Below are 22,984 nucleotides of genomic sequence, written 5' to 3' on the forward strand. Positions count from 1 at the left end.
TTGGTCAACGCGATTATCAGTTGCCGCCGCTTGAACGTCACGTGTCCACTGCAACATGGCCGCCACCACAGAGTGTGGAGCCGATGTAAATACTTCAGAAAACAACATGTCTGTGAAGAAAGCTCTGTCTGCAGCTTCTCCTCTCGCTCTGCGAATCGTTGCCGAGTGCCCAGTGACTAAAGCAAGAGCTTGCGATCTGATACTGCCACACTGTGCCGTCAGCACGCCGGTGTTCATGCCTGTCGGTACTCAGGGGACTCTGAAAGGGATCACTGTGGATCAGCTTGAGGGTCTTGGCTGTCAGATTTGTCTTGGAAACACATACCACCTGGGCATGAGACCGGTAAGCATAGCAACACTACGACAGTAGCACTACTGGCTATATGCATTCATGACAACTTTTCTTCTCCAAATGTGTTTTTTCTACTTTAACTCCACTGCCTGCAGGGGCCTGATTTAATCGAGAAAGCCAATGGTTTACATGGGTTCATGAACTGGAAGAGGAATCTCTTAACTGTGAGTGTAGCTTTTCTTAAATCAACCACTCGCAGGTGATGACTACACATTCACAAACGTGCAAGAGGTAGTCGATGAGCTCTGTGTTGACATCTTGTGGTTGACTTTGCTCTGCTTACAGGACAGCGGGGGGTTTCAGATGGTGTCTCTTGTTGAGCTCTCGGAGGTCACGGAGGAAGGCGTGAAGTTCAAGTCCCCCTATGATGGCGAAGAGATCCTCTTAAGCCCTGAGAAGTCCATCAGCATACAGAACAGTCTGGGTGTGCAAGGAGCAAAATACTTTCAATCAGTATTAACTAACTTGGACCCTCCTCTCAGTTTCCCAGTAGCTAAAAGACGGCCTCTCTCTTCCAGGGTCGGACATCATGATGCAGCTGGACGATGTGGTCAGCAGTACCGTGTCAGGACCTCGGGTGGAGGAGGCCATGCATCGATCCATTCGCTGGCTGGACCGCTGCATTGCGGCCAATAAAAATCCAGACAAACAGAACCTTTTTGCCATCATCCAGGGAGGGCTGAATGCAGAGCTGCGCCAGGCCTGTGTAGATGGTAAAAATACAATTTCTACTTTTGATTACCTTCCTCTGTCCCTGTATACTTGGTATTGATTGAGTATGCTGGAAGATTGGATCATATTTGGATGGAGCCTAAGAACACGTTTAAAATGCCTTGAAAATCCAATTATTACAATTTTTTAGAACTATAAAGTTCACGTCACGTTTCTCTCCATTCCATTTTTTTCCATGAATGTTAATAAGCCTTTACGTCTCGATCCGACGAGGAAGAATGTGTGAATCAAACAGATGGCAGGCGGCTTTGACGGTAAAAGCCTTGTTCAACGTATCGGGCTGTGAAAAGGAATCAAGATATTTACTGTCAAATTTTAAAGTGCATAAATATTGTGCAACGATATTTGGCAGAAGTCGTCGTTTCGGCAAAGAAAACAGAAACGCACGTTCACACTTACATGTCAGGTCTAGTTATAAACTCGCCCCCTCTCAACAGTTCGACACCGATGATGAGGGCTCAAACCTGTGCTTTAGATATCTCCTCCTCTTCCTGCAGAAATGACTCAACGCGATGTTACCGGTTTTGCCATCGGCGGCCTGAGTGGAGGAGAGGAGAAGAATGACTTCTGGCAGATGGTCACCCTGAGCACCGACCACCTGCCGCGAGAAAAGCCTCGATACCTCATGGGTGTGGGGTACGTTTGCCTAATAAAGCATCGGGTTACATTACTCATTTCATATTTATTCAGCACTCTTTGCATCGAGAGCAACCAAAACCAGAGTCAAAAAGCTCATTCTGTATGCTTAAAATATCTTATGAGGACTGTTGTGTTTATGGGCTTTATGTTTTTATACCTTGACAGTGTGTATGATCTGCAGGTACGCCGTGGATTTGGTGGTGTGTGTTGCTCTGGGATGCGATATGTTCGACTGCGTGTTCCCCACCCGAACTGCAGTAAGCAATCTTTGCCTCACACACTGATAGTCCCTTATACATTTTAATTTAGCGGTTTTTATTCCACTTAAAAAACTGATTTCTGACGTCATGTTTCTTTTTTCTTTTTTTTTTGGCAGAGGTTTGGCTCTGCCTTGGTTCCTTGGGGATCTCTCCAGGTAAAACACAAGCAGTACGCCAAGGACTTCCAGCCCATAGACCCAGACTGTCCGTGTCCCACGTGCAAGAGGTAAGTCAAGAACAGACTAAAACTATCCTACTAGCCTAGGGTTTGCTCACATGATAAGTCTTGTCATTTTTTCAAAGCATTTTTTAGTGCACAAGAAGACCCTATTTGACTTGTTTGCCCAAAAGACAATTACCTCTCTTTGGTATAAAGGAGGGATGTGTTGGCGGTACAATACTTTTTAATTCATGTTTCATGTATTTTTTAATGATGTAAATTCTCTGCAATAAAACTAGGGCTGCACAATAATCCAATATGGCCGACTGCCGGAGGTGCAATATTTGTGTTAAGGCAAAATGTCAAAATACCATTTTGAATTAGGTATTGTCCTGCTGCAGAGGTGTCTGAGTGTATACATCACATTCTACAGACTGATCTCCACCAAAATCATCCATAAATGTATTCATCATGTTTTTCTCTGTGTGCGTGTGTATATATATATATTTTTTTTTTATTTTTTTTTATTTTGTGTAATGATGTAAATCATAAGCCTGTCTTCTGTTTCAGACATAGTCGGGCTTACCTCCACGCTCTGTTTAAGAGTGACACTGCAGCCATGCATTACATCACCATCCACAACATCGCCTACCAGGTCAGTACGTAACAGTTAACGTCACATCATAACTCGAGATGACATCATGATTAAACAACAAAAACATTTGACCACATATCAAAAATATAAAAAAGAAGATATATATCTTAACTGTATGAAGTGTGCCATTATGAGTTCATTCATTTCCTGCGTTAATCTGCAATCCTGCCACTGAGAGTTATCAACCAGAGCCACAAGTTGACATCATGCGTTTCAAGTCTTTATCGCTCTGACAGAATTCTGACAAGAGATGTTGAACTTTATGAAAGTATGCGACATCATTCAGATTATGTCGTCGCCTCGGTCATTTAATGCTTCAGTAGTCTCTGTACCTCAAAGTGGCACAAACTCGCTTTGCTGCTCTGGCATTATCAAAACCATGAAGAGTCTCCTCTTGTGACAGATGTGTCCCGAAACATAATGTTCATGTTAGGAGAGCAAAATGGATAATGTCTGATTATGCAACATATTCATCTCTTGGTTTCGTAAAATGTTGGGCCGCCACTCTACCGTGAAATGTATTTAACATTTACATGTTACCCTCTAATGTTGCCATGGTGGAATGTAAACATTCTTGCTGAAGACCCGTGCACTCTCATGTTGCAGAAGACGAGACGATGTCCCACTGCAGATCAATAATCGCATTATTTTCCTTTTCAATCATCAAACATGTCTCTTTGCAGCTCACCCTGATGCGCTCTGTGAGACGGAGCATCGTGGACGGCTGCTTCCCCGAGTTCATACGGACGTTCATGAAGCGAATGTTTCCCTCTCGGGACCAGTACCCCGGCTGGGCCGTGGACGCTCTGGCCTCCGTCGACGTTACGTTGGAATAGATCTTGGGAGGCAGCCGTCGTGCTCTCAGTGGGGATGTCAAAGACTGACTGAAAGATTTTTAAATGGCTTTTTTTTATGAGTGATTGTTTGTTGTTTTTACTCTTTGTTTATATTTGTATATAAATTGCCAGTTTTGTTGGCGATGAGGAAAATGTCTTTTGGTCTGAAGGCATTAACGCCTGATTGTCTTTTGCGTCACTCAGCCGCTGCAAACTGTCCTCGGTACACATTACGATGATGTGAGACTGAATGGGGTTTGAATGAGGTTTGAAACACGTGAACTATCTCCTCTGATACACTCAGACACTTTTTGTTGTTACCATGGCTACAGAGCTATAGGCCCACCCACTTGAAATGAAATGTTTTGCCTTTCCGTCAACCTGGTATTTCATTTTTGCCAAAGGCACAGGATGATTAAACGTATTTGTATTCAGGTGTTTTAACCGACGTCCTCACGGACATGTGGTTGTCAGATAACTGAACGGATAAATAAGTCCATCACGACCGCTTGTGTGCTTTGTGTCATGATGACCACCAGAGGGCAAAACCAGAGCAAAGGGACTGTAAAACTGAATGATATGCTATGAATTTTTTCAGCTTTTTTCATTTGTTCAGCTGTCTCGAAGTAGAAATCGCATACGATAACAGTGAGATATGAGCTCAAATGTAGGAGGGCACACAACATCCATATCCAAATTATTCACAACCTTAACTCGGCGTGCATTTAAATACTATCAACTCATTCTTATCCATTGTTATTCTGCCCTTTCTCATCCGTTCAATGGGCAATAAGCCATTTTCACCCTCTGAGTGAAGGTTTTGTTTGCAGCTTACAGAGGTGCTGCTTTATCAAGGCTCGGTTGTGGGTGATTAATATTTATCATTGGAAGTTGATTTGAATAACACCTGTTGTCTGTGGCTTTGAGTCAACAGTCCTCACAAGCACCACATTTTAATTTCATTACGGTGTCAGTTATGACCACAGGCTCCACGAGATTAAACCTGTGACATGTAGTGAGTGTCAGGCCATCTAATATCTAACACAACACTGTGGTAAATAAATGATGTGTTTGGTGAATAACAAGTGTTAACACCCTTAAACACAAGTGTTTGTTCATTAGTTAAAATGAGAGATGACTGAAATGTTCATTTTATATTTGAATAGCCCTCTTTCAGAAGAACTTCTAGTTTTGTACATAATGCTTGTATTGTTTTTCAAATATATCACTGGTTACGTTTCATGCATGAGAAGAGGTGTTTTAGAATAGATAGAATATCTTCTGATTTAACTGTGTGTTTCATTTCTTTATCTATCAGAGCAACAGCGTTTAGTTGACAATATGCACTAAATACATTGGATGTATCCTCGTGTATAGCCCTTTTTAGAAAGGCGTGTCATGCGTGCCTCCTTAAACTGCTATTATTAATTATCGTCTAACATAAGAAAAGAACAAATTAGCTCTCCGTGCGGAAATAATCTATGTACGTGATCGTCGTTCAGATGCGCGCACGTCTCCACAGAAGTATGGGCATCGCGCGAATGTGTGACAGATTATCATTCAGGATTACAGTAGCTATTATGTTAACAGAGAACGCTTATTGTACAATTTTATAGATTTTTTTTGTGCGTGTATTGTTTTTGAAATTGTTGCTTTTTTTTTGCGATTCCTGAAATGAAAAGTCGTCGCAACAGAACAGTCGTCCCCAGCGGCTGGTTACACATTTGCTGCCAGTGCATCCAAGCGGAGCTCAGGCAGGGAGGATGCTGGTGTTGAGAGACAACCAGTTGCTCTCCAGCTGTCACTGTAAAAGTGGAGCCTCCCCCCATACGCACCGACGGATGAACATCCTCGACCTGTTGCCTCGGTAGCAAGAAAAGTAGAGCTGCGTTGTGACGGGTGCCAAAAAACAAAGAAGAGTTGTTGTTTTTTTCTGTTTAGGAGGGAGGTCGAAAACGATGCCATGAGGTGTATCAATGCATTCGTTATTAATGTACATTTTGAATAGCGGAACGGAGTTGGTTTTGGGGGGTTCCACCTCCTCGGTGTGGAGGTGCGGTTTGCGGTGATATCTGTCTCTATATCTGGGCTCTGAGGAGAAAGACCATGGTCGAACTGGAAAAGGAGGTGCTCCCGCTGCCCCCTCGGTACCGGTTCCGAGACCTGTTGCTCGGGGACTGGCAGACCGACGACAGGTAAGGATGCTTGCATCGTTTACGCACGGCGCACTGAATCCGTTGCGCATCTGTGCGCTATAAGAGCATCATATCAATCTCGTCTATAAAGTGCACATGTGTTTGCAATTTCTCTCTGTGATCTCGTTGATTCAGGTGTATGCGTGTGTTGGAGTAATCTACTGCCTGCAGTGCTGAATGCAACAGGTTTACTCGTTCCCCTGTGTGCGCGGAAACGGCTGCTGCTAATGCTGCTAATTCTACATTATCCCACCAAAAGAAAACACATATAAAAGAAAACCTAAGGAGAATGAGAGACTGATTCACTGAGGAATATGTATTTCATTTACTTTCATGCCATGTAGGTGGCGCATCTCACAAGTGTATATTTGAAACATGAAAACAAGCTTTGATAGCATCCACCAGGATTGGAATGAAGAACGAGCAAGGCAGTATGTTACTCTGTTTATGTTCTCCTCCCATAATTGCTGAAATTCGCTGATCCATCTGCCACCTGGACAGACAATGTCAAGTGGGTGCCCTTAGTTATTAACCTTTTGATTCTCCATTTGCAGGGCAGAAGATTCGAAATGCTATATGATATGCATTGCTTGATTTGGCTCATTTCATTATGCTGTGTAATAGAAAACCTTAAACCTCAGTTTCATGCTTGGCATCGCTTGTTGCTAGGTGGAAATGGGGACCAAAACACTTGCTTGTGGACTTGACTGGGTGTTTCGAATCAGATAATTGGGCCAACTTGCCATTGAAAGCATGGAGGTGTTCAATCTGGGTTCAGCCATTGCCAGGCTTCACTACAGAGAAACTGCTGCATGCTAATAATGAATATTATTGAAAACTATCAAGCATTGTCCATTTTTTAATCAATCATACCATTACAGTGTGTATCCGTATCCCTGACCTCTGAAAGGCCATCTTTTGCACAGCTGCAGCCTACACAGGCCTTCTCTCTCCCGTCGCGCTCTTCTGGCCTTTTGTAATTTTTCCGCTTTTTCCCAAGGACTAATGTTTCTGAACCAGAGTTCAGCGTGACCTCATTCACCTGATTACGGAGGTTCAATGAAAGGGGGGGTCCCTGCTTGTTACACAAAAGGACTTTTATAATCCAAGCTCCTCGTCCTCTAAAAGAGGCGAGAAAAAGATACAAGTTTACAGCAACATGGATAATGGATAATGTACTCTCTGAGGTTTAAATTAAACTTGTGTGGGCTGTGTATGTTCCATTTATTTTTATCAAATTGCAGAGCTATTATGTCAAGTGCAGTGTTTCATATAGTAAGTATATCTTAATTATGAGCCTTTGTATAGACTATAGACATTTAGTCCTTTGTATTTCTGTGTGTGTGTGTGTGTGTGTTTACAGCTCAATCTATGTGTGCGCGTGTGTGTCTGAGCATCCGCTTTATACAAACGCCGCTTGTGAGAGAGCGAGAGAGTGATTGACAGAGGATCACGATGTTGATCCCATTGCCCAGGGATTATTAGCTGCTCTAAAATGGTCTGATTAGAGGGAAAGCCAGAGTTGTTATTGATGGTGACAGAAAGCTTAATTGGGGCTGAATCACACAGAGTTTGTCTGCTGTGGTCTATTAATCCAGGAGTTGCTTTAAGCGACCAGACGTTCCCAATGGGCACAGGTGCACAGATGGCTCCATACAGTATCAACGCATCCCAGCACAGACACACTCACACGCATCAAAATGTCAACATGTGTTCGCATAACTTATCTCCTTGACACATATGGTGGCACTCTGCTCTGGGGAAACATGCATTTCTGAGCCTTATAATCCCTCTGCCGTCATCCTCTGTAGGCCGCTTCCCTGTTGCCCTCTCATCTCAGCTGAGTCTGTGTCCATGCGTCTCGCCCCCCCCCCCCACACACACACACACACACATCATAGTTCTAATTGAAGTGGCTCCACTACCATACCATTTCCGTCTTTCAAGAGCTCTCCTGTAACTCAGTGGAATACATTTAGTTGAAGCCATTGAAAGCATCTCGGGTGTGGCAATTTTCAGCGCAGACGTGATGGGAAATGATTTAATAATTTAATTCACACACAAAAGATTCCAATCTTTTGTCACCTGAGTGTTACTGACTGTTATTACCGATACCTCCCTTTTCTACCTCTGACAGTGTTTTTCTTTATTGTTTGTGTGTGTGTGTGTGTGTGTGTGTGTGTGTGTGTGTGTGTGTGTGTGTGTGTGTGTGTGTGTGTGTGTGTGTGTGTGTGTGTGTGTGTGTGTGTGTGTGTGTGTGTGTGTGTGTGTGTGCTTGAGTGAGTTGGGGTTGCCCCCCTGACCTTCAAGTGTATATTCATAAATAGTATATACTTTATAATTTGTCTAAAACACACAAAAATGCAAACATGTTGGACTTTGTCCTTGGCACTCCAGCATTGGCTGCATATAAATTGTCTCAAATTAGAATAAACATAAATGAAAATTGACTCCGTTTGCTCACACACGGGAAACGAGCCTTCTCTCCGAGACAGAATTTGAATTGGGCTCTGCTCTAAGTTTGCAAACAACTGCCAATTATCCTCATCTGTGTAGTTCCCGAATCCATAACCTCAAACAAGGTTGTGGCTGACAAAGTGAATGTGTCGAGATCAAAGAAGTAGCAACGTTTTAGTGAAACCGTTCTTACTCCGACAACATTTACATTTTCTGGCACTGAGTCAGAGGCTTCTGATTTGAGGAAATGCCAGATGACTAAACAATTAAATCCAGATCTTTTGCAGGCTGATGATTACGATTTTGCCAGTCTGTTTTTTTGCCTAAAATGAACACTTACTATACTATACATACTATAAACACACACGCGACTGCCAGCACAGCGTGTATGCATAATTAGTTACAAGTGAAATGAAATGCAGAACAACAGAGTCACCATTGCTGCTCAACAGAAAGCCTCAGCGGGAGCTTTCCTCAGAGTCCAGGATTATCATACAAATGACGGCCTTTTGTCATTAAAACAATGTCTTATTGGCTGTCGCCTCCACATCGTCTCTCGCTCAGTCTCTGTCTCAGTCTCTGTCTCAGTCTCTCCGCCATCCTTAATCCCCAAGCTACTCCCTTTGCCTCCTCGTTAATTTTTAATTAATTCTTAATGAACTAAGGCCAATGTAAAGCACGATCCATCAAAACTGTCAATACCCATACCTGTTTTACTATGCTTTGAGTATGCTTTGGACGCTGTTGTCCTTTATTGAGCTTTTCAGAGCTCATATAAGATTCAGTCACATCATTTAAAAGGCAGTTTAGAAATCTGACAGTCAACTCCGTCAAGGGTTTTGGAATCATGGATGTATTATGCATCGTGTTTGCAGGGCTGGCATAAAGGGAGGGTATTAACAATGCTAATGATGGCATGTATGATGAAAAGAGTTACTCTGACAAAAAGGTGACTTTTATCAGATTTGAGAAGGGGTGATGTTGGGGCATGCAGACCTCATAACCGCTGTGCGCATGATTCTTCCGGTCAACGTCTAAAGTGAAGTTAATGTAAAAACACCCAGTTGCTAATGGAAAATCATTTTGGGGTTCTCTGAATAGTCGATTGGAAGCTGGGGACCTAGACTGAGTATGGCTAATAGAAACTAAAGTATGAAAACAACATCCTAATTAATGCTGGCGGGAAGTTGAAAGGTTGCCAGTAGGCCTGATCATTAAAGATGGGTCCGTCTTGAGAGCAAATGAGAGGGCACGGTGGGAGGATGGAGAGCTCATATACAGTCTGAGCGTGACCTGTCTGCAAAGCACATTGTGCACATGATGCCTGATGAACATGAGCCGCCGCTCTCTGAGAGAGAAAGCTGTGTACAGTTGAGTAAAGATAAGACATTACCTGAAGGCAGAATGACAGTCCATTCGCCGTTTTATTCTTTGTTCTTCGTACTCCAGCAGCCTCTGCATTCTGTGGCTATAGATGTTTTAAAATATCTATATGCAGTAAAAGATGTGGACACGTATTGTATATATGTTTAGCTTTATTTTTTTTCATTGTTATCACTGATTAGCAGTAGCCCGAGGATGTAGAAAGCAGGGCGTGTGCCTGGTGTTCATCTATAGTTCTTTTATTTTTAGAGATTCTTCTGCCTCCACTGGGCTTTAATAAGATAGATATTGACTTCCATAACCAGCCTTTCGGTTAGACGAGCACTGTCGACACTTAAGAGCCTTCCTGCTGTGGATACTAACAGAGCCATGGGGCTGAGTAGCATGAGTCCGAGCACTTCTGGGCTCTATTGGCGTTCAATGTTGCTGGAAGGCCTCGTGGCATCAGGGTGGGGGCAGGGAGCTGCTGTGGGGTATCACAAACACGGTTGTCCACTGATCACAGCTCCCCTATTCCCAAACTGTGTTAGCTTGATACACCACAGGGCTTTTCAAATCCAAGCAGCCCCAGAGACACCAGAGACGGGCAATGGAGATGATTCCTCTTACGTTTCTCGCACATGTCATCGTCAAAGCGTTGGTTTGAAGACGACTTTGAAACAGATTGATATCTCACGGTGATTCGATCAAATGTTAAACGTTCGAGCACATCCGAGGCTAATGTAATCTGAAGGGATAGAATGTCATTGGATGGCTTATAATGTGAGTTGTGCATCACTTTAAGGCCATATTCTGTTTCATGAAAGAGGGATGATTGCTGCATTTTTTTTTTTTTTTCAGTGAGCAAATCACGGACCCAAGTCTATATCGCTGAAGCATCTGCTGTGTTCTGTTCATCCTTCAGGTCAACAAAGGAATACATAACTAATGTATAGTGTATGATCATATCAGGAAAGGATGAGGCAAGGCAGGTTTACGTCAGGGAGCGGGGGGGAGGAATGGCTGGAGCGCTTCCACTGATGAAATATGGAGAGTTTAAATGGGCTCTGAGTAAAGGCTACAGTGCACGTTACTTACTGTCAATACATTGTGTGATACATGATGGCTGTTGTTTATTTTGCCCTGGCTAGTGGGTTAGAGGGAGTGATTGTTGGAGTCTATAGACATATGTACGTAGTCGACTATTAATAGATAAATCAGTCACAACAGAGACTGGTTGATTTGCTCCCTTAGTTATATAAAAAGACAAGGAGAGAAAGAGACTCTTTAAAGGTCTCAGTCATCATTACGTTCCTACTTGTTTCATTGGAGTGTTCAAATCAATTATCTGGCAGCAATGAGTGCTATTAAAGAAATCAGTTCAGTCGGCATTAACTTTTGAGTTGTCGGTGTTAAAAATGTGCCTTTTGCCAGAATAAAAGGATCCTTTGTTTTTATGCGGGGGATGTGAACACATAGTCTTGTTTTTCATTTCTTTTCCTCCGTTATTCTTCTCCACCTGGCATCAGGACAGTGCACTGTGAGTGCTGGTTGTGTAAACGGGTCAGGGACAAGCTGTCCTGTCAACCACTGGTTGGATGAAGCAGAGTACACCTCGCCTCTCTTCAGCTGTTAGAGCAGTCGCATTGCGGCGATGCGCAACTGATTTGCCTCTTGTCATCCCATTGCATTTCTCCTGACCTCATTTGGAGTCTGTGCATATTCTTGTGTTTATTAAGTTGTGTCTTTGTCTCCTTTTTCCACCCTTTGCTCTTTTAGCTGTGCCCTCTTTTCTCAAATCGATCCCTTATCAACACCATCTATCTTAAGCAAAAGTTGGAGCGTATCTTTTTTGTCTCCACACGACACTCGACATGGTGACAGCTGAGCCAACAGCTCCCAGCTAACGGTGCTAAAAGCCTTAACAGTGCAAACAACAGCAACAGTGCTGACAGACAGTGTTACTCTGAGGGGACGCCACCCTTCGATTACGATTACGTCATCAGTCGTATGAGTGCGGTGGACAGTGGTGGCTGTGAGCCAGCCAGTGGGGCACGCTCACGTGCACTAGTGTGCACTAAAAGGCATGAGCAGCCAGCGCTGCTTTGAAAAACGAAGCACAGAGAGGCTCGGATAGTGCCACACTCAAAGGGAGAGAGACTTCATTCTCTGCTCAGGCAGACGTTACTCCACTATATCTTTACATAGCGAATAGTTGTTTGCTGCTATATCAATGCTCTTAATGTTGAATAAAGGCCCTTTTAGCAGCAATACAGCTGCTGAGTAAAAAAAACAAACTAGAATCTGGGTTATGGCCATCAGCATCTCTCTATAGAATAGTGCTCTAGAAGCTTCCAATCAACGGAACAACTTCTTTCAAAATAGCGTTTATAACCATTTATAGGTTAAAAATATTTGTATTCATCTCAGCCCTTTTCTGTTTTGTACATCTTATGAATGTTTGTGATGCACCAATACTGATGTTGATATCGGATATCAGTCTGATACTGACTTAATTAGCTGGATTGGATATCGGAGACAATAGGCTGATCTGGTATTGGATACCATTGTTTTAATACATATAATAATTTGTATCTATGTAAAAAAAAAAAAAAAAAGTGATGTTTAAGTCAGGCCTGATGTTGCCTTACACATAAAGGAATATTACCAGTCGCTTCCACACAGCGAGGCTTACAGCTTATTAATTAAACACTGGTATCAGATTAGTACTCGGTATCGGCTGATACCAAAAGTCCAGATATCAATATCAGGGCTGAAAAAGTTGGATCAGTGCATGTCTGGTTTCCATCTCTCTTCAATGATACACCTGACAGGTCTGGATTTGCTTCGATTTTTCTCTTTTAACTGTGGACATTCAGATTCATCCTCTCTCTTTCCTCACACACTGTTTTAATATTTATTCAGAATTTTATTATATATTTTTTTTACGAGGAGTTACTCCAAATATGATTTTTCCATTTTTGCTTGCTTTCCATTAATTCATTTACCGGGTGTATTTTTTCACTTGGCTTCGCTCCTTATTTCTTTTATTTTTTATTTTTTTCTACTTCACTGCTACGAATTCTATTTCTGAGTTGTGTGTGGAGGTTGTGATGAGCCAATGCTGCTGTTGTGCACGCATATTTAGGTTTCTTTAGTCTCTTTCACTGTCATTAGACGACCAGTGCTGTGTCATTATGGAGCATAGGCATGGGTGGAAGCAGCAGGAGAACAAGGTTCAGCTCTCTCCCTCTCAAAGATCCTCCTCCGCATGTCCCCCTCTGTCTCTCTGTCCATCTGTCTGTGCTATTTCTCTCTCTCTCTCTCTCTCTCTCTCTCTCTCTCTCTCTCTCTCTCTCTCTCTCTCTTCTACTCTCTCAGAAATACAAATTCTCTCCCTCGGCTCAGATTTGAAATGCTATGCCCCTTTAGTCATGCTCTCTTCTTTCCTGCTGTTTAAGCTGCTGTTCTTGCTTCATTAAGGCCCAAGAGATGATCTTAGCGGCCTGACTCAAAAATAATTAGCTTGATAAACTTATATTTTGAACGAGTAGCAGAGAGAAAGAGAGGAGGACCTCTTTAGGGGTTATTCTCTCATGATACACCTGCAGCAACATATTTTTTTTTCCTGCCCAACAGTATCCCAAAGCAGTTTTTCTCAACGATTATCTAATCATTTATTTTTCCTGTGCTTTTTTGAAGGCCTTGGGGGGCTGATGTGTGGCTGTTGTCCAGAGGGTTTAATGTGTTTTTCTCCCCCATCCTCCCCTTAGATTAAAGTTCCCGACTCTCAATCTATCCCACCGCTCAACTCTTTATTGGACTATATTTCCACTTTACTTTTCATCCTCTGTTGTACACTCAAGTGGAAAGAGAAACACATCAAGGGCAAAATGACCTTTGAAATCATCCAGTTCTTCCGGGAAGTTATCACAGCGTCTTCTCACAGAGTTTGAGGAGGTTTTAAGCACTTTGATGAATGAAGAAATGCACAGATGGATGGATTTAGGAACGCATCTCCCCGCAAGTGTATTAAAGCAATAATAGACTGGAGATTTGAAAAAATATGTCATGGCCAGGCGTGGAGGTGCAGTGCCTGATGGATTTGGTTGTAAAGAGGACATTAGCTTGAGGTGGGCAATGATTTTATCTTGCTGTGGGAAACGTAACTAAATGCACATTTCTAATCATAATTCCATCATTTGTTATGTGTGCTAGAACACTGGATGCCTTCAGTTCTTGATAAATAGTAATTTGATCATCTTGATTACATCATTGTTGGAATAAACCTGGTTTTATGTGATTATCTTCTAATTAATACTGCACAAGAAATAGTGTATACGCCATGAAAACAGACAAATGTTGACTGTGGGTACCGATAGTGACCTTTGCAGGATTGTGTGTGTCGTAGTTAAGTGCTAAGTGAGTCCAGCATTTTCTCTGGTTGTAGTCTGGCTTTGCATTGAATGTAAAGACTTTTCTACCAATAGGTTCATACTTGAATTTCCACCCGCATGTTTTCTTATCTGAGGAAAAAAAACAATAAGTTACGCTTCAGCTGCCTTTTATTTCATGTTACTTGCTTTTCTTAGTCTTGAACATCAACTGTTTGGAATCCCTAAAGTTATGATTAGGATCTATAAAACATGCTCTATGATTAGTACAGTTACACTTATTAAAAAAAAAAAGACATAATGCCATTGCATGTATTTTGTTACTTCACCACTTTTTTTTTTTATATGGATGAGAAATATTTTTTAATCTAGCAACTGGTGATAATGGGTCCGTGTGCTCATTGCCACCATGGTATTGACTGTTTGATTGCTCTGTGCATGAAAGAACTTCTTCAGTCATATGATCAATTAGCTCAGTACGACCCACCTCACACACACACACACACACACACAACTGCAGGGTGTCCCATCTCTACAGCAATTCATACGAGTCATTTTCTAATCCAAAGGTGCAATCACACACCCCTGAGCTTTTGCGAGCCGTGGGGAGCTGTGCATATCTGCATGCTCTTCTTCTGTTTCCCATCATGTGTTCAAAAGCCTTATTGTCGGCAGGCTGCTCAGAGCGAAGAGAGCCGTCAACAAGTTGGGGCGGGCTATCGGCACAGATGGCTGAACACACTTCACAAGTATGTGTTTGCTCACATCTGCTCATGTGAGACGGAGGGGAAAAGACAACGAATCCCGCGTTGCCATAGAAACAAAGAGGAAAGTCCCCCCCCCCCCCTTTCCACCAGCAAATGTTGCTGGGAAAGTGCAGTGTTGGTCTTGGTCTGTGTGGGTCTGACCATGTGGAGTGCTGGTTGTAGCGTCACTCTGGATCCCTGGGAAGACACCCCTCCTCCCTCTCCCCATCGCTTCCTCTTCCTGCTGACTGAATGGATTGCAGTTGTTCGGCCTCTCTTTCATCTGTCTCGTGCGTTGTGAGGAGACCACCAGCGAGCCGGGCCTTTTTCATCCTCGACCTGAGTCATCCACTCTTCCCTCCATAGGATGAAAGGACGGCTACTGAGACTTCTCCCCTGAGGTGATCAGACAGGAAGCACAGTCACCGACAGTCTGTCTGGTTATGTGCCTGTAGACATGTAACAGTGGCTCTTTGTCATTTGAATCATGTCTCTCCATGTGCGTCCATGTCAGATGGCCAAGTGAATGGTGTAATAATCCTAATGACCCCTTTGCAGGTTTATATTTTTGGCCTGTACAGTAGATGTGTGTGTGTGTCCCTCTAACAGGAGGGTGCCAGAATCGAAAGGGAGAAAGAACAGTAATTATGGCCTCCCATGTTCAGCAGAAACATCAGAGGGAAGTAATTTGTTGCTCTATATTTAATCAGTGGAGATAACGAGTCTGACTGCAGCTGTCTGGGCCTATGGGCGGACAAGCAGAAACACCATTTCCTCCAAAACCCATTAGTTGTAATGTGGCCAGCCACTGTGTCTTATTTCCTTACTTTTCAGGGTTCAAATAATGGTTATCACCTTTTCTGTCTCAAATTTGCTCCACTGAACACACAATCGTCTTCAACCTTTGCTCTATTCTCTTTTTTATCTCCCAGCCTTCCACTTGTTTCTTCTCATTCTCTGTTCCTTGACTTGACTGCATAAAATAAGTAATTTTTTCTTCTTTCATCCCCCCCCCCCCCCCCCCCCCTGTCTTTGTCTCTGCCCATCTCTGCACGCCTCTCCTAGGGTGCAAGTAGAGTTCTATGTGAATGAGAACACTTTCAAGGAGCGCCTCAAGCTGTTCTTCATCAAAAACCAAAGATCCAGTGAGTTGAATTTTGTTTGGATCCCATTTTTCTCTGTCTGCATGCAGTATGGAGATGTTGCTCTTGTTTTTCATTGAGGAGATGTCTTTCTCTTTAGTGTGTGGTGTGCTGTCGCTCTTGCTGTGCATCACCAGTTGTCCGCTCTTTGTGACTGTTGTATACGTCTGTGTGGTGATTTAGATTCTCTGTGTCCTCATTTATAGACATGTCATTCCTTTTATGTTTATTTTCTCTTGTGTGCATACAGGCATTAAACAGTAATAAATAATTGTAGCTTTGGTCTGTTTTTATTAAGGGGTTGAATCACTGCTTCAATAACAGTATTAGCGACATAAACTGAGGTGAAAGAGATACAATATTAACTTTCAGCAGACAAGATAAAATACTATATACATGTTCTGCTGCATTAAGGCAACCTTTTTCAAGCATGGCTGCAAATGCTTTATTGAAAATATGTGATGAATTATATATTGATGAACAGTCTGAGGCACTGGTGGTGATTATAAATGGCTTCTGAGCTGCTGTCGGTTCCCCCGAGCGCTTCTGTTCTTGTTTGTTTTGTTTGTGTTGTCCTCCAATTATTTGTATTGGGTGTATGCAGCAAATAATTGTACAGAGCTTAATTTTCGTATTAAAAGTCTAATAAAATGTGTCTTTACAAATTCAGCAGCTGATACTTATTCATAATAACTGATTGTCTTCTTTTCTGCCATTTCAGGTCTACGAGTGCGAATGTTTAACTTTTCTCTGAAAGTGCTGAGCTGCCTCCTCTACATTGTCAGAGTCCTGTTGGACAACCCGCAAGACGGAAGACAGGAGTGGTGAGAGAACTGGTGATATCAGACCGGCTTTAATGAGGTGAAACAGTGTCTTTGCGAGTGTGGAGGCCTGATAGCAGGAACAAGTGCACCGGGTCAACAGATGAGATAACAGTGTATATAGAGTATCCTTCAAAAGGAGTGGATGGGAGACGAGAGGGGGTGGAGATGCAATCAGGGGAGAAAACTGATATTTGGACTGAGCCGAGGGTCCAGTTTTGGTGAGAGACGCTGGTCAGTAATATACCTTTCTTTCCTGCAGCGGGAGCGGAGTAAACTGCACCAAACAGAACACGTCATCCCGTCCTTGGAGTGCGTTTGACTGGTAAGCATGCAAGCCTCTAATTAGAAGTGATGGCTTCAACCTGAAGACAATGACCATGAAAGCGCACACCCTGGAGGACTGGCAACACCGGCCCGCATGGTCGGAAACATTGTTTAATGCAATCAATGCAACTACGCTTCACTGATGCAACTCACAACGCTGATATTGAGCATTACACATCCGCATTCATTCGTCACAATCCAACTGTATGGATTACCTGTCAACATAATATGTATGTAGTGCCTGTGCAGCCTAATCAACGAGTGATCTGGAGATGAAACATGTAATATGCAGCAGAAGAGAGAGGGAGAGAAAGCAGGAAGTGCGCATGGACCTGAGGCTCTGCCATGTCTCCTGCTCAGGGACCTATTGATCTAATTGGTGGCTGGTGACACTGGCTAAGCTCTGGCTCCAAATGAATAAGGAGCCTGACAGGGTGAGCTCAGGAAAGGGATGGGCCGCCTCCTGCTCCAGGCAGCAGACTCATAGGAGCAAATCAGAGCAGGCAAACAACCACGATAAGCCCCAGGGTGTCTTTGGGGGGAAAAAAGGGCCTTTCTCTCACAGGCTGTAAATATCCATTTGACTGTGTGAATATTACTTTCCTCCGACAACATGCGCACATTGGCAGCTGGGCACTGCACTGCTGTTCAGTTGTGACCAGCCTAATTACATTTATTTTGTCTATTTTGGTGGTCTAATTTTTGCCTCGTCTCCCACTATCTTTTCTTTCCTTTTCTTTTGCTCTGCAGGAAACTGATCATCTGGGTGGATAGACCTCTACCGCTGTGGGCACTGCAGGTCAGATAGATCACTAGATAGATCAACAGATCAACCTCAGTCTTTTAACACGCATATCAGCATGCACAACACACACTCACACAGTGGTGCATGTCTTCATTTCTGCATTTATTGGTTGATTTAATTGCGTACTGAAACACATAACATCAGATCACCTTACCTGACACGTATTCACACGTGCGGCGTGATTACACACATATATGTACACAACCAGACACCAGGCTGTCTCTTGCTTCTCTTAAATCTGTTCCCTGTGAAGCTCAATCATCAGCACGCCTACTGATTCCGCCCACACTCTCCTCTGCGACTCCTAATTTCTCTCTGCTCCGGTCTCTCTCCGACTCCTCTCTGCGTCTGCGTCTCTCAATTCCTCCGTAACTCTCTCGCTCTCTTTTTTTTTTTTTGCAGGTGCTTGTGGCTTTCATCAGCTTTTCAGAAACTATGTTGCTCGTGTATCTCAGCTACAAGGTGAGTAACTCATGACCCCCAACAACCTTTTGTGATGTCTGCATCTCTGATGTCTACATGTGGGGCGTGTGTGGGCGTCCATGCATGCAATATGCTTGAAGGTTAGTGTTTGTCCACTTTGCGCTCCTTTCTGTGTTCACTCTGCTAAACAGACGTTTTCCTTTCTCCCCTGAGGCTCCTCCTTTGCTCCTGCATTTGTAAAGCCCCTCAGCGGGCCTTGGGGCTTCCTTATGATTATCCTGTTATTGACACATCAGAGAGACTTTAGGGGGAGGACCCTGTGTTGCTGTACCGGGGGGGCCGATCCATCAACGGGTTGCCCTGCTTTTGATGTACCTGACACTATAAGCCTATAAAGGGCTCACTCTGCAGATTACTCTGGGGGTTATAGAGGCCTTAGCATTTAGAGGTGACGGATTCCTGCGGACATACCCTGTGCCTGTCCACCTACACTAGTCAGATTCATATCAGCCATATGCACGTGGCAGACGCATAACAAATCCATGGCTGACATCTTAATTGAACGGCAAAGCTCACAGGAAACTGAGTAATGCTGCTGTTTCCCTCAAGCGGCACAAGGGAGTTGTATAACTCTTTATGCATCACGACCACTTCTATGGCGATCCAGCCGGTCAATTTGTTCCCCTTCCACGCAATCAGGCCTGCTATGTGGTAATTCCCGAAGGTCGCCATGACAATGGAGTTGCCTGACCCCCTGTGTGTGCTTTGCGTTTCCAGGGCAACGTTTGGGAGCAAGTGTTACGTGTCCCCTTCATTCTGGAGATGATCAGCGCCATTCCCTTCATGATCACCGTGAGTGGAAGCACCGACAGCACTCGAGCGTCGCAGAGCACGCGCGCCACACGTTTTAACACCCGCCGCTGTAACACAGAAAGGAAATCACGACAGGCAGCATTCTCACATAGCCCTTTTCCTTGAGAGAGATTCTGTGATTGTGTACCAACATGTGAGAAAAATGTGATGAGACAGCCAAAGACGCTTTCTCCTCTCTTCAGGTAATTTTGCCGTCCTTCAGAAACCTCTTCATCCCCGTATTTCTCAATTGCTGGCTGGCCAAACACGCTTTGGAGAACATGATAGTGAGTGAAGCACTATCTCCCTATCCAATTTTTTCATTACTTTCATCTCGACGTTGCTGTTATGTTATTCTGTTGGCATGCGATTGCTCCTCTCTGTCTGTGCCATTTCAGCTCACCAGCTCTTTCTGCCACGAAGGTAAAACACTCACAAAACATTTAGTGGCACCTTGGGCTTGGTATTTATGTTTTTCACATACCCTGCCTCCATCTGTGCGATGACATCCAAGCTTCACACTTTTTAATAAGCTGTCTCCGTCTCTGCTCTATATATTCCAATACTCTGCCATATTTCCTACTATCTACTGTGTTTTATCCTCATTTTGCACTTTAACAATGCAGCATTTGGGCTGCTGTGGTTTCCATGCGCTGCCTCACATCTGTGTGCGTCTCTCTGCAGAATGATCTCCACAGGGCGATCCAGCGGACCCACTCGGCCATGTTTAACCAGGTGGTGATACTCATCAGCACGCTGGTCTGCCTCATGTTTACGTGGTGGGTACCCTCGCTGCTGACACTGAACTGAAAGAGGGGCAACCAGGAAAGAAAAAGATAGACATGAAATGGAGGTTGGACAGGAAGTGAAAGGTGTCACACAGCTGTGGACAGGGTGAGGAAAAGAGCAGAAAGAGGGTGAGGTGGACAACGGAAGCAAATCAATAGTATGACACATGTAGAGAAAAAAATGAAATTGCAGCTCATTGAGCGAAAAGACAGAAAGCAGAGAGGTAACTGCTGCTCTGAAATGACAGCTGGCGATTGCTTCAGTGCAGCGGAGGATGTGTCAGCTTGCTGTATGTATATATATATATATATGGTGTGAGCTAATCCAGAAGATCCTACACAGCATGATTTAAGCTCTCTGACCATTTGACATGAACCTGTTTACTCGTCTATCCTTTAAAGAACACAATACTTCACCCAGCATGTGAAGTCTGACCCGATGCTCACTTCTTCTTCTTACTTTCTTCATCTTTCCCACCCCGTCGACCTCCATCAGCATCTGCGGTATCCAACACCTCGAACGAGCGGGCAACAACCTGACCCTGTTCGACTCGCTCTACTTCTGTGTGGTCACTTTCTCCACGGTGGGCTTTGGAGATGTCACCCCCCAGATTTGGCCCTCGCAACTCCTGGTGGTCATCATGATCTTTGTGGCGCTCATCGTGCTTCCCATCCAGGTGAGAAACGATGGCGGTAAGCTCAAACGCAATCACAGGCAGGAGATAAAAAATTAGTAGGAAAGTTTGAAAGTAAGACAACAAACAAAGATATGGCTATAAAACACAAAGTTTAAAAGAGGGATTTTAACAAACGTGTCTGTGGATAGATTTTTGCCACCGTGGTATCGGTACCACAATCTTAAAGGATGCAGTCGTGAAAATTTGCATGTAGTTGACATCGAAAGGAAGGTTGGAGTTCGAAGCGAGGTGTTGTCAGAGCAAGGGTGCCAGAGGAAGGAGGGCAGGAACTAGGGAAGGGGCCATTGGTCTTCCCACTTCACTGCACTGGCCCAAATTTGGCATCACTGCTTGTGTGATCCCATCGTCTCATATTTTATTTCCAATTTCACTTTTGGAGCAGCCAACAGGAGCTCTGTCAGGCTGTCAGGCCTTTAAAATGATCAGAAAAAAATCTTAAAATCATTCCTCAAATTGACAGATGGGATAGCTCAAGTACAGTAAAGTTATCTTTGTTCATAATTCTTGAATTTCCTCTCTTGCACAATAATGTGATGACTCATTGCATCCTACGTAGATTTACAGCAGCTATTTTTACTCGGAGAACGGCGAGAGTGTCTTCCTTACTCTCTCAATTCCCCAAATCTCTCTCCTGTCATTTAGGTGCTCCACCGAAGGAACTTCAGATTAGAGAACGACACGAGACGTTTACACACACACATTCACACATTATAGTATTTCTGCAGGGACTGATGAAAACACCTTGACAAACAGTTGCACTGCAGCTTCTAATTATTGTTCATCATATTTGTGTAAAGCTTTTATCCCTGAAATAGCTGGCGTAACTGTGTGTTTCCCAAAAGATGCAAAAGTGCTAATGGGACGCATTTCCAGTGTGTGTGTGCCTCTCTGGTCAGGAAATCACACTACTGATAAACAGTAGTTGGTTTGCTGGCATTCTTGTTTTTTTGCAAATTGGATTTTGTGATGACGCTACACGTCTTTGATAGCTTTTCTCTTTTTAATCGTGTCACATGAGCAGTAGGTGTAGGGCTCGCATCCCACGCATGCATTATGGCTGTCGGACACGCTCTGTTTTTCCCATCAGCTGTGACCTGGTGGTAGCAAATATCTTCACAACAACAAATGACACAAGCACGAAGAAACAAGTTAAGCGAAGGAACTCGCTTAACTTGCACTAACCGACTCATATAGGAATGGCGATCTGTGCATCACCAACATGGATGCCATGTCATCCTCCCCACTTCCTCTCCCCATCTTTCATCCATAAATACCCTTTGACATTTAGAAACTGGCCCCCCTGAGCTCCAACCCCCACCCTGTGTGTGTGGTGTGTGTGTGTGTGTGTGTGTGTGTGTGTCCGCCATGACCGGTCTCCAGGCTGCACAGGGAAGCCACAGAGCACATCAGGATTCAGCTCCTGTCCTTTTCTTATTGCTGTCTCTATTGGTTTTCCTGTACTTGTCCTCGACACACCACAGGACATGTACCTCTTGACGAGTCATTTTGTGTAATATTGAGAACAAATGAAAAGTGTATTGATTTGAAAATAGAAAAAAATAATTTAAAAGCCAACCATTTTGGTGGCTGCATTTGGAGACTTTCCTTGAAATAAATCACGGCACTCTAAAACAGATCTCACGAATCTGCCCCAGTTGGTGCCATCGAGAACTGGCTGCACACAAATGATGGCTGAAAAAAACGCTATTGTAATATGGTTACGTGTGCCTGACGGTGTTTTCCAACATCAACACTATAGCTGACGTGATCTCAGCTCAAAAGCGATCCGACTAAAATGCGCACAAATGAACTCAGTCTATTGAATTCTGTGGACGTGTCTGAGGTGTATGTTTAGAAACATTAGCAGCCGTTCATTGCTATACTGTTGCTGCTCGAGAGCCGACATCCTCCATTACAGCTGGCAGAGGGTTCAATACATCAGCTCGTCACCTGTTTAGTATCGACTTCATGTCACTTTAATTAAGAAGAGTCTTGACACTAAGGGCTTTGAGAGGGAAGGATGAGCAGTCTCTGCCACTAACTGGTTTTAAGTTTTGATTGGTATTTTATCTTTAATCCAGAAAAAAAACAATGACATATATATCTGGTTTAATATCTGATTTCAAAAATACCCATTGCAAGACCTGCAAAACACCTTCTGTAGTTCAAAATAACAAACATTTGGACAGAGCCAGGCTAGCTGTTTGTTTGTCTTGTGCTAAGCTAAAGTAACCGGTTGCTGGGCGTGACTTCATGCTTACTTTACAGACATGAGAATGGCATCAGTCTTATTCTATTGCTCAATCACAAGCTTAGTTGTGTTTTTTTTTTTTTTTTGCT

At 43.5% G+C, this 22,984-nt stretch overlaps 2 protein-coding genes across 2 annotated transcripts in view; both read left to right on the forward strand.

Moving 5' to 3' along the window:
* The first annotated feature begins 25 nt into the window (after window positions 1–25).
* qtrt1 (queuine tRNA-ribosyltransferase 1) lies at window positions 26–4,919 on the forward strand. The gene is made up of 9 exons (XM_076085839.1): window positions 26–343; window positions 448–516; window positions 638–776; window positions 871–1,065; window positions 1,582–1,720; window positions 1,905–1,980; window positions 2,100–2,209; window positions 2,714–2,798; window positions 3,482–4,919. Exons 1-9 carry the CDS (start codon window positions 56–58, stop codon window positions 3,632–3,634), a joined length of 1,254 nt encoding a protein of 417 aa, XP_075941954.1. The 5' UTR covers window positions 26–55; the 3' UTR covers window positions 3,635–4,919.
* A 267-nt stretch (window positions 4,920–5,186) lies between these two features.
* Window positions 5,187–22,984, forward strand: part of kcnt2b (potassium sodium-activated channel subfamily T member 2b) — a 32,790-nt gene continuing 14,992 nt past the window's right edge. The window contains exons 1-10 of the mRNA XM_076085840.1: window positions 5,187–5,829; window positions 15,854–15,933; window positions 16,652–16,754; window positions 17,014–17,076; window positions 17,829–17,877; window positions 18,286–18,345; window positions 19,084–19,158; window positions 19,362–19,445; window positions 19,843–19,937; window positions 20,443–20,623. Coding sequence (XP_075941955.1) covers window positions 5,741–5,829; window positions 15,854–15,933; window positions 16,652–16,754; window positions 17,014–17,076; window positions 17,829–17,877; window positions 18,286–18,345; window positions 19,084–19,158; window positions 19,362–19,445; window positions 19,843–19,937; window positions 20,443–20,623 — 879 coding nt within the window. The 5' untranslated portion in view covers window positions 5,187–5,740. The remainder of the gene's footprint in view (window positions 5,830–15,853; window positions 15,934–16,651; window positions 16,755–17,013; window positions 17,077–17,828; window positions 17,878–18,285; window positions 18,346–19,083; window positions 19,159–19,361; window positions 19,446–19,842; window positions 19,938–20,442; window positions 20,624–22,984) is intronic.

The sequence above is a fragment of the Anarhichas minor genome, unplaced genomic scaffold (genome assembly GCF_050575085.1).
Source record: "Anarhichas minor isolate MPS153535 unplaced genomic scaffold, ASM5057508v1 ptg000007l, whole genome shotgun sequence".
NCBI lineage: Eukaryota > Metazoa > Chordata > Actinopteri > Perciformes > Anarhichadidae > Anarhichas > Anarhichas minor.

Coding starts and splice junctions, on each gene's coding strand:
- qtrt1 (XM_076085839.1), top strand. CDS start 56: ATGGCCGCCACCACAGAGTGTGGAGCCGATGTAAATACTTCAGAAAAC. Junction 1,981..2,099: donor TGTTCCCCACCCGAACTGCA/GTAAGCAATCTT, acceptor TTTTTTTGGCAG/AGGTTTGGCTCTGCCTTGGT. Junction 2,799..3,481: donor TCCACAACATCGCCTACCAG/GTCAGTACGTAA, acceptor GTCTCTTTGCAG/CTCACCCTGATGCGCTCTGT.